The following is a 16,831-nucleotide window of genomic DNA, read 5'->3' as shown; positions in this document are numbered from 1 at the left end:
TAAGCCAGCCTTTTCTCTGGATCTGGCTAATCAGCATCAACACCTGTTTGGATTCTCTTTAGCCTTGTGTTGGGCCTATTGTGTTAGAGGTCTGCTGATTTCCCATTCACGTGATCATGGGAAGTAACCACTTGCAGTCGTGATGTTGGGTTTAATAATGAGCTGGAGTATTGAGCATTTCCTCGCATGGTAACCATATGCATTCCATAACGTAAGTTACCTGTTCATCACTGCCGTTTTAGAACTGGTATATGCTGACCTTAAAAAAAATGAACTAGTATGATAACTACATGTAGAAAACAGACTGCTGTTAGACCCTAATTTGTCACGATCTTGCACCTTGACATGTGCGTAATGCCAAGTGTACCCTAGAAGCATCTCTGAGGGCAGAAGGTACCAAATGGAGGACAGCGGAGAAGCTAATGCTTCTTCACAGTCATGGGCGTCCCGAGAAGGTTTATCCAGAGAGTATGGAAGAGATTCTGGTTACCTTGCCACCCATCTGATCTCAGGCCCAAGCCCAGCCAGTTGCACGCCTGCACTGCCTTCCTGGCTACCCCTTCATTTGGGGACTGTTTTCTGTATCCCTACAGTCCCCCCATCAGCACTTATATCTGCGCTCACCCTACACTTGCCACCAGCTGGCCGCTCTTTTATTTATCTTATGTTATTTTATTATCCCATGTACTGCACTATCTCCTCTCCCCCCACACTTTCCTTTCCCCCTTCTCTTGCACTTGCGTGGTCTGAATGACACCTGACCTAGTAAGATCGTTGTCGGTCTTCCCTTGGTTCCCCCTCCCTTGCCTCGTCGCGCCTTGAATCACTTGTGTATAGACGCGTTATAAATGTCATATCATATCATTAAGGTTTATTGTCTAGTTTTAGGAGGTACATATTTGTGTGTTTTCCTGGAAATACCATTATGTTTTGTTATGCTATTCTCATCAGCATATGCATTTACCACCAATTTATTGTCATTGTGCACAAATGTAATCATCTAGTACATCAGTATTTTCTAATCGTTATCAACATTTGTTTCCAGTGTTTATGGTGCTTTCTATTTATTTATTTAATAATCAATAGAGCTGGGAGCCGGAGCACACAGTATCCAACCTCCTTACCTGGGGTGCGGGACCCATGGGAGATATGGGTGGGTCCATGAGCAGCAGGGCCGGGGTGGAACAGGGTCTTGCAGCTACACTGTGCGTTGGGCATTAAAGCTGCGGCGTGGGGGACGATGACGCATTTGGAGCGGTCAGGCATGGTGACACTTGAGGGCAGACCGAAATCGGGGCTTGGGTTCTCCAGGGCACACAATGCCAGGGCTGAGGGAGAGGGACAGACAAGCGAAGAAAAAATGGCTGATGTCGCGATATCGTCAGTGGATGAAGTGGGAGGAGCCACTCCACGAAACAAGAGCACAGAGTGGATGGCAGTCTGGGTCACAAGTCCTGGGAGGGTGCCAACAAGGGATCCCATTGGACCCAGGCGGGACAAGATAATTGGTGGGGACCAAGAGACACTAATATAAATACTGCTCAGGGGGAGTAACAGATGTCTCTCATTCAGTTTCGTACTTGATGGGAACTGGACCCTGATGGAGAAGGCTCCTCACCGGCCTGGGCAGATTACAACTCAGAGGACTCAGAGGAGGGAATAAAAGAGGACTGGTCCTTATGCTTGAACTGTGGATCTAAAGCTGTCCGTTTGGAGGAAGGGCTTCACTTTCCACAGGAGGGAAAGCTGATACCAAGCTGTCTGAGTTTTCTTTTTAGCTATTTCATCTTAAAGGAAAGGTGTTTCTCGATGTGGAACCCGAGGGACTTGGCACAGCAGGTGAGCTCGGGTGTGAAGTCCTCATGGTTGATGGTTGACTCTTCTCACGCATTACATTGAAATAAGTTGCACACTATCACAGCTAATAAAAAGGCATTAATTCAATTACACTTAGAGTGGAAAGAAGTTACAATAAGGTAGTGCCGGAAAATTAAAAATATATTCTGTAAAATTCTTCCAAAACATTTACTTTAAGATAGCATATCTAGTGAGAACAAATCCATTTGAACCTAAAACTGTAACATTGCTTAATGTGCATTTTTATTGAGGGGTGATAGTACTTCTAACAGCATGGTATACACAAACTGTAGACATCCCATCATGGTAAGTAGTAAAAAATGTGTTCACAAGGCATAAGTAAGAGTCCGAAGAAAGCCATATTTACTCCATGCAGAAACCGGTTGAGTTGTCCTGGTGAATTCATATATCAGAGTTGACATTTACCCTCATACACATCATTTTAAAACTGATTATTTAGTGAAGCACACAAGGGCTCATTTGCTTGATTAGCATTTTTAACTCACCCTATTTACTTTACTCTGACAACATTGTCAAAAACATGTTTTCTTTAAACTGTTTTCTTGGTTTGTCTCCAACAACTCCACCCTACTGGGGATAATATTATCCAACACTTCTTTCTAAAGTAATTCTGGGCAACAGTAGTGGAGCAAGTGGACGCATTCTCCTTAGTCAACTCCCCCTCATCCCCACCCGATTGGAATGACAGATGAGGAGCCGCAATTGGGAACCCATGCACAAGCTTGTGCGATATTTCCATACCACGTCGACTATATAAAAACGATATGCACTCATCCAGAAATTCAGAAGATATCCTCACGTTGAAATGATGGAGGAAACCTATCAAGAAGGATGTCCCTTGTCGAGTTGTCGAAAGGCAGCCATGAATAAAATGGTGTGCGACATGGATGTACGTTAAACGAAGTCCAATAACAACAAAAGAATGCCCGGAAGAAGATATATGAACCTATGTCGACACGATATGAAAATACTTTAGAATGATGATGTAACTGAAGCACTAAAAGAAAAATGGACTCCATGAGGCAGTATTTACGAATACAAAGCAGAATGAAATGTTCACTGGTCAATAACTGTAAATATGCTGAAACGCAAGGTAGAAAGAATAAATAGAAGCTTGCTTGTAAGAGGTATATATTCAACATTTAGGACTACCATCAGAACAAGAGGGACGATGGCTCATGTCAATCTACCCAACTTCCACAAAATACGAGCCCAGAGTTTTAACGTGGAAAATTGATGAGGAAGCTGTTTTTCTTGTGCAATAGGGAGTACATTGGCTTTGAACCAAGGATGCTGTTTCGAGAGATGAAGGAAAAGCAAGAAGGGAGTGTATGAGCAGACCATGTGCAAGGACATATTTCTCAAAGATTAGGAGGAACAAGAACATTTACTGATGCCAAATATTGAATGATTAAAAGGCATAAAGTCATTTTGGGATAGAGTGAGCAAGTCTCAAAAGGCTAAAAGGAGTACTGCACTCAGCATAAATTAAATCAAATAATGTTAAAAGGACTGTTAATATGGACATATTCATGATCTTGCAACACGTGACAAAGATCTTGCAAACAAGGGCTATTCATTAGGCCTGGAGCTAAGATAGCAGTCTATCTACACTCCCTCGAATGTCCCGAGACAGTGCAGCTTGGCAAGGTCAGTTTTCAAACCGAAGACACTGGCATCAGGCCTACTGATGAAAGAGGATGGCCTACTTGGCAAGCAAAGGAAGAGCTAATATATCTCCAAGCACCTGGGTTTCGTTTCTATGTATGTGCTGCTAACAAGCTGAATGTCCAAGGTGGGATTTGGGTTGCCAACCTATTAGAATAGCCTGCCATGCAATTTTGCATACAATGTTGTAAAGTATTACTACGCTGCAACAATTTCTGCTATGATGAGTACCCTATACCACATGGTTAGAATTTACTCAGGGTGTGTTTTACAGAACAGAGACCACCAATGAGGACCTAACAAGCACATTTTTTATAAATATATATGATCCCCTAATCCAATCCCAACCCTCAATAAGGTTTTAAAGTTTACCACGTAGGATGATGTCATAGATCACGCATCTAGCATTATATAAGCTACAAATAAATGAGAAAACAGTGTGATCTTGCATGAGTCAAATTTATGAGTTTTTATTCGCCCTGGTTTACTTTGAGATTAAAGCAGTATTTTACCATCTCCTTTGAGTCTGTCCGGTTTTTGGGTCCAAAGTATTTTTACTGGTAATTCCATCTAGCACAACAGATGCTTCAAAGTGCTAGAGCACACAACCATGAGACACATAGAGATTGGCTATTTGGCACACTGTAAATACTGATGACTCATTCCAAGAGCCTCCTACTGGGCACTTCCACCAAAACCATTAACAGATTACAAATTACACAGAATAACACACTGAGAGCAGCCCTCAGTATCCCCAGGAGGGAGCACATCTCCCAAGCAGGACAAAAAGCCCACTGGCTCCCAGTCAAAGAGCACATCTTGTTCAAGACTCTCACTATCACCCATAGATGCCTATCCCAATCTACTCCCAGCTATCTAACTGAACGAATACACAAAGTGCAGACACTTGGACCTAAACGGGACACGTACACACACCAACTCTCAATTCCTACCTTAATCAGAACCAAAGCCGGTGGTTCGAGCTTTGAAGTTCTAGCACCGAAATCCTGGAACTCACTGTCACCTAAATTGAGATCAGAAACATCCCTCATGGCCTTCAGAAAGGCACTGAAAACCACTTTATTGAAGTAAACATGTAACTGCCCCACTGTTCCCAGGTACTTGGAACACTAGTAATGTCTGTAACCAATCTTTTATTGTGTCCTCATATTTTACCTATGTCACTTTTCCCATGTAACCTTGGAACATGAGCAATGTCTGCAACCAATCTTCTACTGTTTGTCCTCACATTATACTTATGTCATGTGAGCTTTCTGTAACAGCGCCACGATGCCCGAGACAGTTGTGCGCTTTAAAAATGCAAATAAAATAAAAATAAGAGCCATTAATTACCATTTGCTCTATCCACCTTTCTTTTAGATAGGTGTGTATCGTCTGATCCTAGGGGATGAACATCATCATCATGCAGGTGTTTGCAACCTCCGGCTCTCCAGATGTTTTTGCACTAAGACTCCTATGATCTCTCTCTCCATTCACTATGTTAGCTGGGGCTGATTGATGTTGTAGTCTACAACATCTTTGGAACCAAAGGTTGCAGGCCCCTCCCCTAGGAACAGCTAAGTAATCATGTTTTTGTTATCATTATCCAACCAACGGGAAGAGGTAACCCGTCTCTTTGGCCTTCACCCCGTCCTGGGGTATCCCTGTGTCTGAGCTACATCTGCATGAAAGCGATGGCAAGAGAAAGTAGCAAGTGAAAGCAGTGTGTATTGCAACATAATTGCATTTAACGTTGTGGCCCCCATTTGTTAGCTACCTGGATACCTTTAATGTAACACAGTATCTATGAAATTATCTGTGCATATGTGTTATTAGCTTAGTAGACAATCCAGGTTTACCACATTATCAAATGACTTGTTCATGGACAGAAATTTGTAAAAAATAAAAATAAATAACATGCAGCGAAAAAGTCTTTACACGTGGTTTTAGTTCAGCTCTCATTCACTGCGGCCGGTCCCCTTTTGAACGCATTTCCCACCTGTGTCCTTCTAAACATGCTATTTTACCACACGCACTCCTTTTCCTGGTTAACTCTGTCTTGGGCCCCCAACCCTTTCTTAGGCCTTCTGACCTGGCACCCAAAAGGCTCTCAGTCCCGGAGGTCCCAAAGCTGATCCGCTTATCTCTTTGCCAAGTCGCCCACGGATGGATGACCGATTGTGTTTCATTGATCTTCACCCAACACCAGACTCTGCATTGAATTGTTGAAATCAAGGTCTTGCACTCGTGCTAACCTGAAATTTGCTGTGTGGTTACTTATTTGAAAACATAACACAGAGCAAGAGTTATCTTGATAGGGGAAATACAACTTTGCTAGTATTGGGGGATACTGGTCACTCCTAGGCTTTTGTTGGTCTAGCGGGAGAACTGGTTCTTTGGACAGCGATACTAACTTTTCATTCTGTTTTAATCCAACAGCCAAAAAAGCATCAAAGTTTCGGGACTGGCTGGATTGCAGCCTTATGGAGATCAAGCCAAATGCTGTTGCCATGGAGATATTAGCATATCTTGCTTATGAAACGGTGGCACAGGTAAGAAAGGAACTTGTATCCGCAATTTAGTCCATGATAGGTGAAAATCTGTGTGCTTTGTTTGTGTTGGAAGCAGGTTTAGAAGTGGCAGCCAACCACAGAGATGCTGTGCCTGGCTGCCACTTCTGTAAATCATAGTAACTGCCTCTGGTGACCTCTCGCGCGAGGGGTCACCAGAGGCAGTTACTGTCCCTTTGTTTCCCCAGGTCGCCGAGGCGTCTTTAACCCTCGGCGAACCTGGGGATTCCTTGACATTTTTCGAGGTTTATGAAAGATGGCTTGAAAAGTACACAATTCAAGCCATCTTTTATAAAGCTTTGCCGACGGAGAATTTTGTCCGTAGTCAAAGCTTTATAAAAGATGGCTTGAATTGTGTACTTTCAAAGCCATCTTTTATAAAACCGAAATGTTTAAAAAAAAAATGGCCTGAAAAGTAGGCAAACCGTAAGTTATGCACACACACATATATATGCATGTTATATATCTGTGTGCGTACCTTACTATGGTTTGTGTACTTTGCAAGCCATCTTTTCTAAACATAGAAATACATATTTACATATATAGATATATATATGTATATATATATAGAAATACATATTTCTATGTTTAGAAAAGATGGCTTGCAAAGTACACAAACCATAGTAAGGTACGCACACAGATATATAACATGCATATATATGTGTGTGCATACCTTACGATTTGCGTACGTTTTAGGCCACGCCCCCCACAAGCCACGCCCCCAAATGAGGGCCCCCCCCCTCGATTTCTTACCCCACTTAAAGCCCTGGTTGGAAGCATCTACAGCTCTGTTATTGGCTTAGCTCAAAGGTAGAGGTGGCACTCATTAGTGCTTTTAAAGCAAACCTGAGAAGTGCACGAGTCTTGTATGGATGCTGTCACTATTTAGTTATGATTTCTTAGGTTTAGATATACAGAGTAATAGCCTATGAGCAGTTCATTAATACCTGTAGTGAGGGGGGCACATCATAGGCCAAGGGCAGCAACAAGGTTTCCAAAAGCCTTTCCACGTATGTCGGAAAGTGTCTTCATGTGGGTTGTCTGGTGGCCTCTGGGCCAAGAAACCAGGAGAGCTGAAAAAGTGTTGGTCGGGGGTCAATGTTGTGCTTCATTCAGCTTGAATGTATTAAAGCATGTGTCCCGTAATTTTTTCGCAAGCAAAACTTTCGAATGCAATTTTGGAGAATTCATTTTTTCTAATAGTAATTTTTTCGACTAGTCATTCTTCCGAAAAAAAATCGAATATGGTATCTAAATGCAGGTAAGTATTAGTGCAGTGTTTGGGGCTTGGGTTAGTTTAAGGGTTACATTGGGGGGTTACTTTAGGGTTGGGGTTGGGGTTAGGGTTGGGGACAGGGTTAGTTTAGGTATTAAAATAGGGTTAGGGTTGGGACTTGGCTTAGTTTAAGGGTTACATTGGGGGGTTACATTGGGGTTTGGGTTGGGGTAAGGGTTGGGGACAGGGTTAGTTTAGGTATTAAAATAGGGTTAGGGTTGGGACTAGGGTTAGTTTAAGGGTTACATTGGGGGGTTACATTAGGGTTAGGGCTTATGGTTAGGGTTGGGGTTGGGTTTAGGGTTGGGGCTAGGGTTAGTTTAGGTATTAAAATAGGGTAAGGGTTGGGGCTTGGATTAGTTTAAGGGTTACATTGGGGCTAGGGTTAGTTTAAGGGTTACATTGGGGCTAGGGTTTAGGGTTAGGGCTTGGGTTAGGGTTGGGAGGTTGGAGGGGTGGCCTGGGGGTTGAGGGGAGGAACCCCCCCAATATACACACAAACTTTAAAACGTAACAAGGGGCTGGCCAGTGCTGAAATTTCAGCACTGGACAGCTTCATGTAACGTTTTAACGTTACATAAAAGCATTGAAATGCTACTTTTAACATGTAAAAGTGGATTTCTATTGAAACCAGTCCATGTCTTTTCTCGACGGATTGGTTTCGATAAAAATGCACTTTGCATGTTAAAAATAGCATGTCGAAAATTTTGTTTTCGAAACGTTTGTTTCGAAACAATCACTGTAAACCATTAAAGCATTATCCCCTGATAATGAACAAAGAAGTGTGCTTTGAAGTGCACTCAATTAACCCAACCTTCTCTCCAAAACAGCATTGGTCTGGCTATGCTTGGTTTATGGAGTGTTACTGGTTAATTAAGTGTCATAGGATGCACTTTAAAAATGCGTGAGTGAGTATGAAACATCATTTTGGAAGACATATTCCATTTGTAGTTGTTAACCATGGTTACTATTATGTTCTCACTGTGCTGTTTGTGTACCAAAATGCTAACGAAATAGATTTGTGCAAAGAAATGCACGAGTACGTTGTAAAGCAGCGAGAATCGGACATTGGTAGACAAAAAAACACAACATTCAAACACAGCCCACGCTAACCTAGGGTCTTCTACTGTTTAGGAGGTTTCTGTTCAAAGCATGCTTTAGGTCAGTGACAAATACACCAAAGTTACTGCCGCCAGTGTCGTTGTCTGGTTTTTAAAAATGTTTTAACATCTTACAGCACATCTGCCATCACCTATGCCATAGCTTCGTGACACGTGCCACAATTGACTCCTAACCTTACAGTTTGTCTTGCAGGGTGCCATTGACCCGGAGCTAGGTTTTCGGTGGGTGCCCATGCACTCGTGTATAGCAGATGAATCAGTCATTGAGAAGTTGGGTTTGTTCCTATATTAAACTCTATTCAGACGCCCTGTCATTTCGGCAACTATTTCAGCTCTGCTGGATGTGACACGTGAGCTCTTGGGTTTGTTTGCGAGATGTGACGTGCTTCTGCAGTATCAATGCCTAGTAACACTCTAAAAAAATAGGGCTCTAGAGCACTTGGTATGATCCAAGGGTCTGTAACCTTTGGATCTCCTGGTGCCTTGGACTACAACTCCCATCAGGCCTATAATGCCTGCATCATTTCATGGATATACTGTCAGAATAGACCTCTCCATAATGGAAGCCAAGAAGTACATAGTAGCAGGTCTTCTGCTGGTTTGCTCATACACTCTGGAACCCCCTTCCAACAAATGGGCTGGCTCTCTTCTCTCACAAAGGAACTGAAGACAGTGCTCACCAACGAAGACTACAGTGACTCATTTAGACAGGATAGCAACAATATAGTTACAACAACAGAACCTTGGTTTCCAACTGCGCCACCCCAAAAAATGTTTATATTTTTGGTGCGCTGCTAAGATCCCATTATCTGATGCAAATGGGTTCCAATCTCTAGTCGCAGGAAACATTTAAAAAAGACCACAATACACTTTTAGCGATTTCTCAACCATGTGTCATTTTAATACAATAATCATGGGTGAAATAGCCTATTCAGCCATCATTTATAGACTTCAACTGTGGAGCCAACACGTGTTTCAAGCCTTGCTCTTCCCCAGGGCTCTAATACAGAAGTCAAAAAGCTCTAATACATCGATCCAACCTAGCTGATTAATGATTATTCTTTTAAAGTGTGAGAGACCTTTGCAAAGCGTCTCCCAATATTGGTTTGACCGTGACCGCCTTAATATAATTTAACCTAGCAGAGAGCGCATAGATTGAGGTTATATTCCTGCCTCATTGTTCCGACAATAAAGTTACTCTCCTTTCTTATTTGCACTCCGACCTCTACTTTCACTGTGCACTGCTGCTTTTTTAATTCACCTACTTATTGTCACGCCTGTGATGAAGATCAAAGGATCAGAGACCCTCAGAAACGTAAGCTTTAAGTGTTTTATTTGGACTTTTTAGAGTGACTTGGCAAAATAATAAACAGCGTATGCATTACGTGCAACCGAAAGGTCCAGATGACTCCAGTGACTTTCTCTGACTCAAAGTTCTGGTAAAACTAAAAGTTCAAAATGGGCTTTGCCTTAGCCTCTCAAGTTCCGGTGTTCCCATTCCTGGAGGAGTGGCAATAGGTCTTTCTCCAAACTCTCCATCACGTCTAAAGTCTCTTTACGAAGTCTCTTCAGCCTGGTCCTTGGGGCTGGTCTTATGCGGGGCTCCTTGAACAGTCTTTAGCCCATATTGCGTCCATGGGAACATCTCCCCATTACTTGGTTCCTGCTGGATCTTCAGTCTGCTCATCCAGATACTGAACCCCAGTGGAAACGTCAGGGTTTCTTTATCGAGAGAACCTTTTCCAAGGTCATGTCAAACCCCGAAGTCCTGGATGCATACCCACTCAGTGGGGTGGGTAAGAGGGAAACCATCTGGTTTAGGGTTTTCTTGTCAGCTCTTAACACCAACCCTGAATTTTAGTGCTCTGTCCTCTTTCTTACACTCCCTAATCTCTCTCCACCTGTCTGCTTCCCAGGGTTCTTCTGCCCTCTGAATGACTCCCCCTTCTCTGGGCATTCCTCCTCCATGTCCTACTCTTTCTCGATTCTTGTCTCTCACACCATCTCACCCACCTTTTAGTTGTGCACTCTTTGATTAACAGCTTGTCAAACTTCCTCTCTCTCCTTTCTAGCGCCTCTGTGGTCTTTTCAAGTCCATAATTAATTATAATTGTTCCTTTATAACAAGCTTAATACGTGGGATTGGGATTTAAACCTGTGTTGCGCTGCGTTGTCTTCTTCCAAGACAAACACGTCGCCCCTGAGCTATCCTTCCTCCCCATAGAGCAAGTGTCTCGGGCACCCAGTGGAGGCAAGTGATCCTTGAGCCAAAATGTCATGAGTTCATGGCCATGTGGGGGTGACCAAGGGTTCTTCCTATTCCACCCACTGACCTGTCACCCTCTAGCTTGGGCAGCTACCAGGCCCCTTGATCGCCCTACTGGGACCTCCCATAAACGGGCAGGGTTTGTATCAGTCTACATGAATACATACAGAGAGTCCATGATTTTAGCAAATGTATAACTGCAAGTTTCCATCCATGGAATTAATTTGACAGCATGCTGAAACTGCATCCTACAGGTAAGGCTTAGTGACCACTTTAGTCAGTCTAGTAAATTGTCGAGCCAGCACATAAATGCCACCTAATTGGGACCATGCCCATAATCCAGATGTTGGACAAAAGACGAACGCTTCTATTAACCAAATTCCTGGAGTCATAGAAAAAAGATAGATAACAGTTTTCTCCAACAAGAAAATCATCTATGTGGTCATCCTTTATTATTTATTTAAATGTTATACAAAATCCTGATGAATTGACTGTTGGTCAGGAAACAGACTTTTTTTTTGTTTTACTGATATCGCATCGATTTTGATACATACTGGAATAAAGAATGCGTGTTTATTCATCTGTCAAAAAAGGAAAGAATTCCCCAAATGCGTTTTGGTTATGTTCTTCCCTTTCACCTATGGAACTCGTGGAGCCCTAAATGAATGCAGGATGGTAATATTGAAGCCTAAATCTTAATCGAGAACCCGCGGTGGTCTGTGGACATGCACCCATCGGTGAACGTACTGATGAACCATGCAACTCTGGTCATTGACTCCCATATGCTACCAAAACTGGGTGGTAGTTAGTGCTCTGAAGAGGCTGTGAGGTGACAGGCTAATGCTTTACAGATCTCTTTATTGAATACGTTCATAAATTCACTGGAAAACTTTAGCTGATGTGACATTATGTTTGTAGAGTAGAACATACAAATACCTGGAGGGCAGTGGTCGAGTTATGGTTTCTTTCTTGGCAATAACTGCCTGGTTTCAGTGGTTTCCATGTTTTGCACTGCATTACAACATCCCTTCAAATAAACTTTGTTTCAGTGAATTATAAACGTTTGTCTATAAGAGCAGGAGAGCTATTACGGACCATGGCCTTGGTACAGTGAACACATCTGAAGTGCCTACTGATTTTTACCTGCAGTTATGCCACACGCACCACAGCCATACTTGGTGCCCCCTTGGTATGACAGAGTGGGCACTTCAAAGAAGCCCAATGTGCCCACTGTGGCCATTCTTGGTGGACACTGTGCCCGGGGTGTGTCTCAAGGCCATGCCCCTTGCACCCCCACAGACACACACACATTGCTCACTGAGCATGGCCAAAGGGCACAGTGCATGAGGCATAACATTTGTAAGTCCCCAAAATGGCGAATGGAGTCCATAGACATAGAGCTGAAACAAGTATTATATTTTCTGCTCTTCTCTAATGAATTAGAAGTGGCCCCTTTCATTAACAAATCCAATTCCATTTTACTACCATCCTGACAAAGGAATGATCCTCCGAACCAGTCAGGTTCTCATATAGTCTGTGATAGAGTCAGGGCCATGCTATTTTTGGAACAGCGACCCCTCCCAACCTGGGTGCGCGGCCTACCCGTGTGTTTGCCAGAGCTGATCCTATGCAAGTGGCAGGATGATGGAGTTGGGGGGCTGAATCGCTTCCCCCAACCCCAGAGTGTGTATTGTAGATGTATGCTGGCACTGCTGTCCCTTCCACAATGTCTCTCAACCTCTTTTCTGGTCACTTCCGTTTTGTCTTTTTCAAGAAAGCAACTGCCAGAGTGCAACTTCGAGCAATCAAGAAAACCTGGACTGGAACCATGGAAATTAAATCGAGAATTGACAAGGAATGGACTGGGATTTGTCGTTCCCAACAGAGCTGAGACACCAACACCCGACCCACCAACCCCAAATGGAACCCAAAAGAAAGGCGGGGCAGTTCTCAGAAAATGAACTGAGAGTGAGAAGGGACTGCAAGGGAGCAGGAGACACACAGAAATCATCCCAAAACTGAATTGGGAGATAAACTCACAGCACATGAAGCAAGGAATCAGGAAAACGAGCAGGCTAAATACATGGCTGCTACCCTGCATATAGAAATTAAAAAAGGGCGCACAGCCAAAAGCCTTTTTGAAGCCTTCCAGGGATAGCTTAGCCCGAGTTTGGCCAAACAAAGCATGTGCCCAGGGGGACATTCCGGAAGGAATTCTGGAAGGGGAAATGCTGGGTTATAATGCCCAGCCAGCACAGAGGAGATTGAAAGGTGTTCGGTGAGTCCAGGTGGAGTGGTGGGGGATCAAGACACAAGCGCAGGTGGAACAGTGGTCAATCAAGACCCTAGGCAGAGGATGGATGGTGGAGTGGAGTGGAGTGGAGTGGAGTGCTAAGGAGATGGTGGCATTGAAATACACTCAGAAGAGAGTGAAAGTACGGTACTGTGCGCAGGAGGGAGTGGTTCTAGCCGTGTGTGCTGTAGTTGGGGATTGTAAAAGGTGAGTGAAAGGAAGGGGAGAGATACAGAGACAAGGATACGTGTAGGCATATTTAGAGAGGGATTGAGAATGAAAGGAGCTTAAGATCGAGATTTGTATGAGATGCCACCTCTTTAAAGAACTTAGTGAAAGTTTCCAAAGAGACTCAGTGCCTGATCTCTATTTATTTTGGAAAGATTGATGGCGTTTCATTTGATTGAGCCAGATGTATTGCTTTCTGAAGAAGTGCTCCTATTAGCAGTCCAACCCTGCAAATAGTTATTGTGGATTTCTTCAAAACCCAAGTGAATGTTATTGTTCGCTGGCGTATAACTTAGCACAAGGTTATGCATGCCCTATTAACATGCATGTAGAGAAGCTCTAAATCTTAATGTGTTGTGGCCTTCCAGTATGATTCCATGTTATAACTTAGTGTTATAGGGAAAAAGGAGATTTCCTTTTTTTTGTCCTTGCGAAGAAAAGTGTGAAACCATTTTAGGCACAGAAGCTACTGGGTGAGCTAGTGCAACGTTGTTTTAATTAGGCTGTGTGGGTCCGGCTAAGGTGCTCCAACTTTGTGGTATGTAAGTGCACATACCTATGTTGAGTGCAAAAACATGGTGGTTAATTCTGAAGTGGGATTTTTAAAATAAAAACTACATTTTCTTAACATCAGAAGATCTAACATTTTCCAAAGATCAAGTGGTGTAGACTAATGCAAAGGTTAATTGTGTGGATTGTACTTGATCTGTGATATATTTTGGATTTCAGTATGCAGAGGGTAAACTTGGAAAATATGTAGGAGGATCTTAAAGGACATCTAGTTGTATTCCATTTGAGAGGTTTCATTAAGTAATAATAATTTGTTTTATATTTAGCGCTTTAATCTAAAGCGCTTTACATTGTACATATTTACATACGTTACTATTATCACCCAATCGAAGTTGGTACTCATATATCAACCTCAGAAGGATGAATGGCTGAGTTGGCCTTGCCAGAATTCGAACCTGCGACCTGCATACCAAACACAGATCACAGCCACAAGCGTTTAACCCGCTGAGCCATCTTAACAGTGAAGGTGGGAGGATTGCCATACAACTCTTTATGGGCAATTGTAAAAAACCTAAAGGAATTTCTGAATTTTAAGGACAGCCAATGAAGAGTTTTGAGATCTGGAGAGATGCGGACATGTTTAGGGATGTTCGTAACTATCTGAGCTGCAGTTATTTGGAGCAACTCTAAGGAATGTATAGGTGATTCTGTAGCTCCTCCCACAATGGCTCTAGTTATCTCCGCTGTGTGCAATTCGCAAATCCCAAATGTAGAATCTAGTGGTTCCACTGAACCTTTCTTCCTCTGAGGGTGAAGTTGGTGTTACAGTTTTGTTATTATACAATTATCCCTGGTGTCAGTGTTGTTAGCTTTTTTCCATCCACTGTTTGAAGTGTGGTTAATGGTGGGTGTTTCTGTCTTGTAGTTGGTGGACTTGGCTCTTCTGGTGAAGCAGGACATGACTCCCAAGGCAAACGACCCTTTCAGCCACGCCATATCTGCCACCTTCATAAACCATCACAACCAAACCGAGGTAAGTGTTTCCAGAGGAAATGTATTGTTTCTAACCATCGTGTTTTCCCAGCAGGATTCCAGCTGTGATGGCGCGATGTGCCTGGTTTAAGAGTTCCCGCTGAGTGTCTGTATAGTTTGCTTCCTTGAAAAGATTTTACGGAAGGAAGAAAAACTGATTTTCAGAAAATGGCTGCGTAGTCAGAGTGCATTTCCATGACTAAGTCTATCATTTTCTATACACGCGTTTTTTATCATTATGCTTTTTCACTCAGTCTATATCTGCTCAATTGCTGCACAGCTCTTAAAAGCACAGTTTATGGCAGTGCACCATTGTGGTGTGCTTGGGGTTGGTGACTGTTGCTAAGCTTGGAATGTGGGTGTGCAATTAAAGCTCTGGAATGAGGTGTCAGGACAGAGGGGTTGGACTGTAGGATGGACGGTATGGGGGGGGCGACTCTGCTGGTTGGCCGAAGAGGACTCCATTGTAGAAATAAACTACATATTCTTCATGCATCCGTGTCCGCTGATCACCTCAAATTGGCGATGAGTGCCTGCCAGCCTGAACCTGCGTACCAACCATTGCGTGGCTTCCCAGCTGCATCCGGTGCATAGGGTGGGCCTGCCTCAGAGGTGATTCTGCCATTGCCTCAGCCTGGATCAACACTACAGCATGTATTTGCATTAAAAAAAGAAGAAAACAATGGGAAAAGAGATTTTCTTTTCTCTACAAATGCTCGCGCCTCTCAATGGTGGCTTAGAGGAAAGCACCGGTCAACGTGTGACGCTCGTTCTCCATCATCCATGGGGTTGCTTGGCAACCATAAACAAGTGGTAAGGTCTATCCTGCGGCCTGCTGCTTACATGCAAACAGACTCCAGTAGTCCTGTGAGTCCAAAAAAATGTAGGGAAAGAGAAAAAAATTATTTTGCCACAACGGAAGTGTAGGAAATAAAGGAGAGCAAAAAGAGTGGTCTCTTTCAAGAATTAACCGTACCAACGCAAACCTCAGAATTGCCTCTGGTGATCATAACAAAACTGTTATGTTGCAGAAGATGGCGTCTCCTCTCGCTTTTCGTCCCAGCCCAGGGTAACCTCCTGTTCCCTGGAAACGTTGGAAGAAATCTTTTGAGCACTGTGCAGCAGCTGTCTGCGGGGCCAATTTTGGTGCAGAAAGAAAGACATCACTACATAAGCACTGGCTAGGTACTCTGGGACAGAAAAAATAGGACAACCTACCTGATCTTCATGGGGAAGAGGCCAGTAACCTTAATGAATATGAAAAATGTGTTGGCAAGTTGGATAAACATTATGAGACCAAGCTCCGCATAATCATAGAAAGGTACAAATTTGCCACAAGGACACAGAGGGAAGAAGAATCCGTGGAAACACTCATCACTGCTTTGAGAGGTTTAGCGAGAACCTGTAATTGCACAACAAAATGAACGCCTGAGGGATCAGTTTATGCTTGAATGCTGGGACAGCAAGATAAGAGAAGGTCTGTGGGGAAAAAGGTGATCATCCTTCCTTGCATAGACATTTTATATAAACTAATGTAGGCAAACCTGAGCGGCGGGAATGCAGAGAGGCCCTAAATAACAAGGTCCTGTTCTGGCTGCCAGCAAGAGTGGGGCCAGGTTGTATTAGAATGCAGGACATTAGATTCTTGCGAAGGACACGAATTAAGGACTGGTTCATAGAGAATAATTCTGACTGTAGGCTGTGGTCAAGACTAACCTCCCTGAGTGTCTGAGCTGCTGTAAGTCCTTGAGAACTTGTCCTTCTCTTTCCAATGTGAGAATTGTTTTAGACAAAGTATTTTAGTATTAGATAGTATATACTTTTTGTAGTTTGTATAATATCTGTTTTTATTTTGCTCAGATTTATTTTTCTATTTTTCTTGGCTTTGCATTTTGCGTTTGAGACCTGTACCACACAATGCCTGTTGATTTTTATGCCATACTGCTATATGATATGATATAATATGATATGGCATTTATAATGCGCCTA

General features: G+C 43.1%; 1 protein-coding gene across 2 annotated transcripts in view; it reads left to right on the top strand.

Moving 5' to 3' along the window:
• Positions 1-16,831, top strand: part of SUPT3H (SPT3 homolog, SAGA and STAGA complex component) — a 2,273,353-nt gene that overhangs the window by 1,795,944 nt on the left and 460,578 nt on the right. For both annotated transcript variants that reach the window (XM_069605796.1, XM_069605795.1), the window contains exons 8-9: positions 5,986-6,098; positions 14,736-14,843. In XM_069605796.1, coding sequence (XP_069461897.1) covers positions 5,986-6,098; positions 14,736-14,843 — 221 coding nt within the window. The remainder of the gene's footprint in view (positions 1-5,985; positions 6,099-14,735; positions 14,844-16,831) is intronic.

Source organism: Ambystoma mexicanum, chromosome 4p (assembly GCF_040938575.1).
Source record: "Ambystoma mexicanum isolate Mex_15411 chromosome 4p, UKY_AmexF1_1, whole genome shotgun sequence".
Lineage (NCBI taxonomy): Eukaryota > Metazoa > Chordata > Amphibia > Caudata > Ambystomatidae > Ambystoma > Ambystoma mexicanum.
Note: the sequence above shows the minus strand (reverse complement) of the source record. Positions and strands in the feature narration are given on the sequence as shown.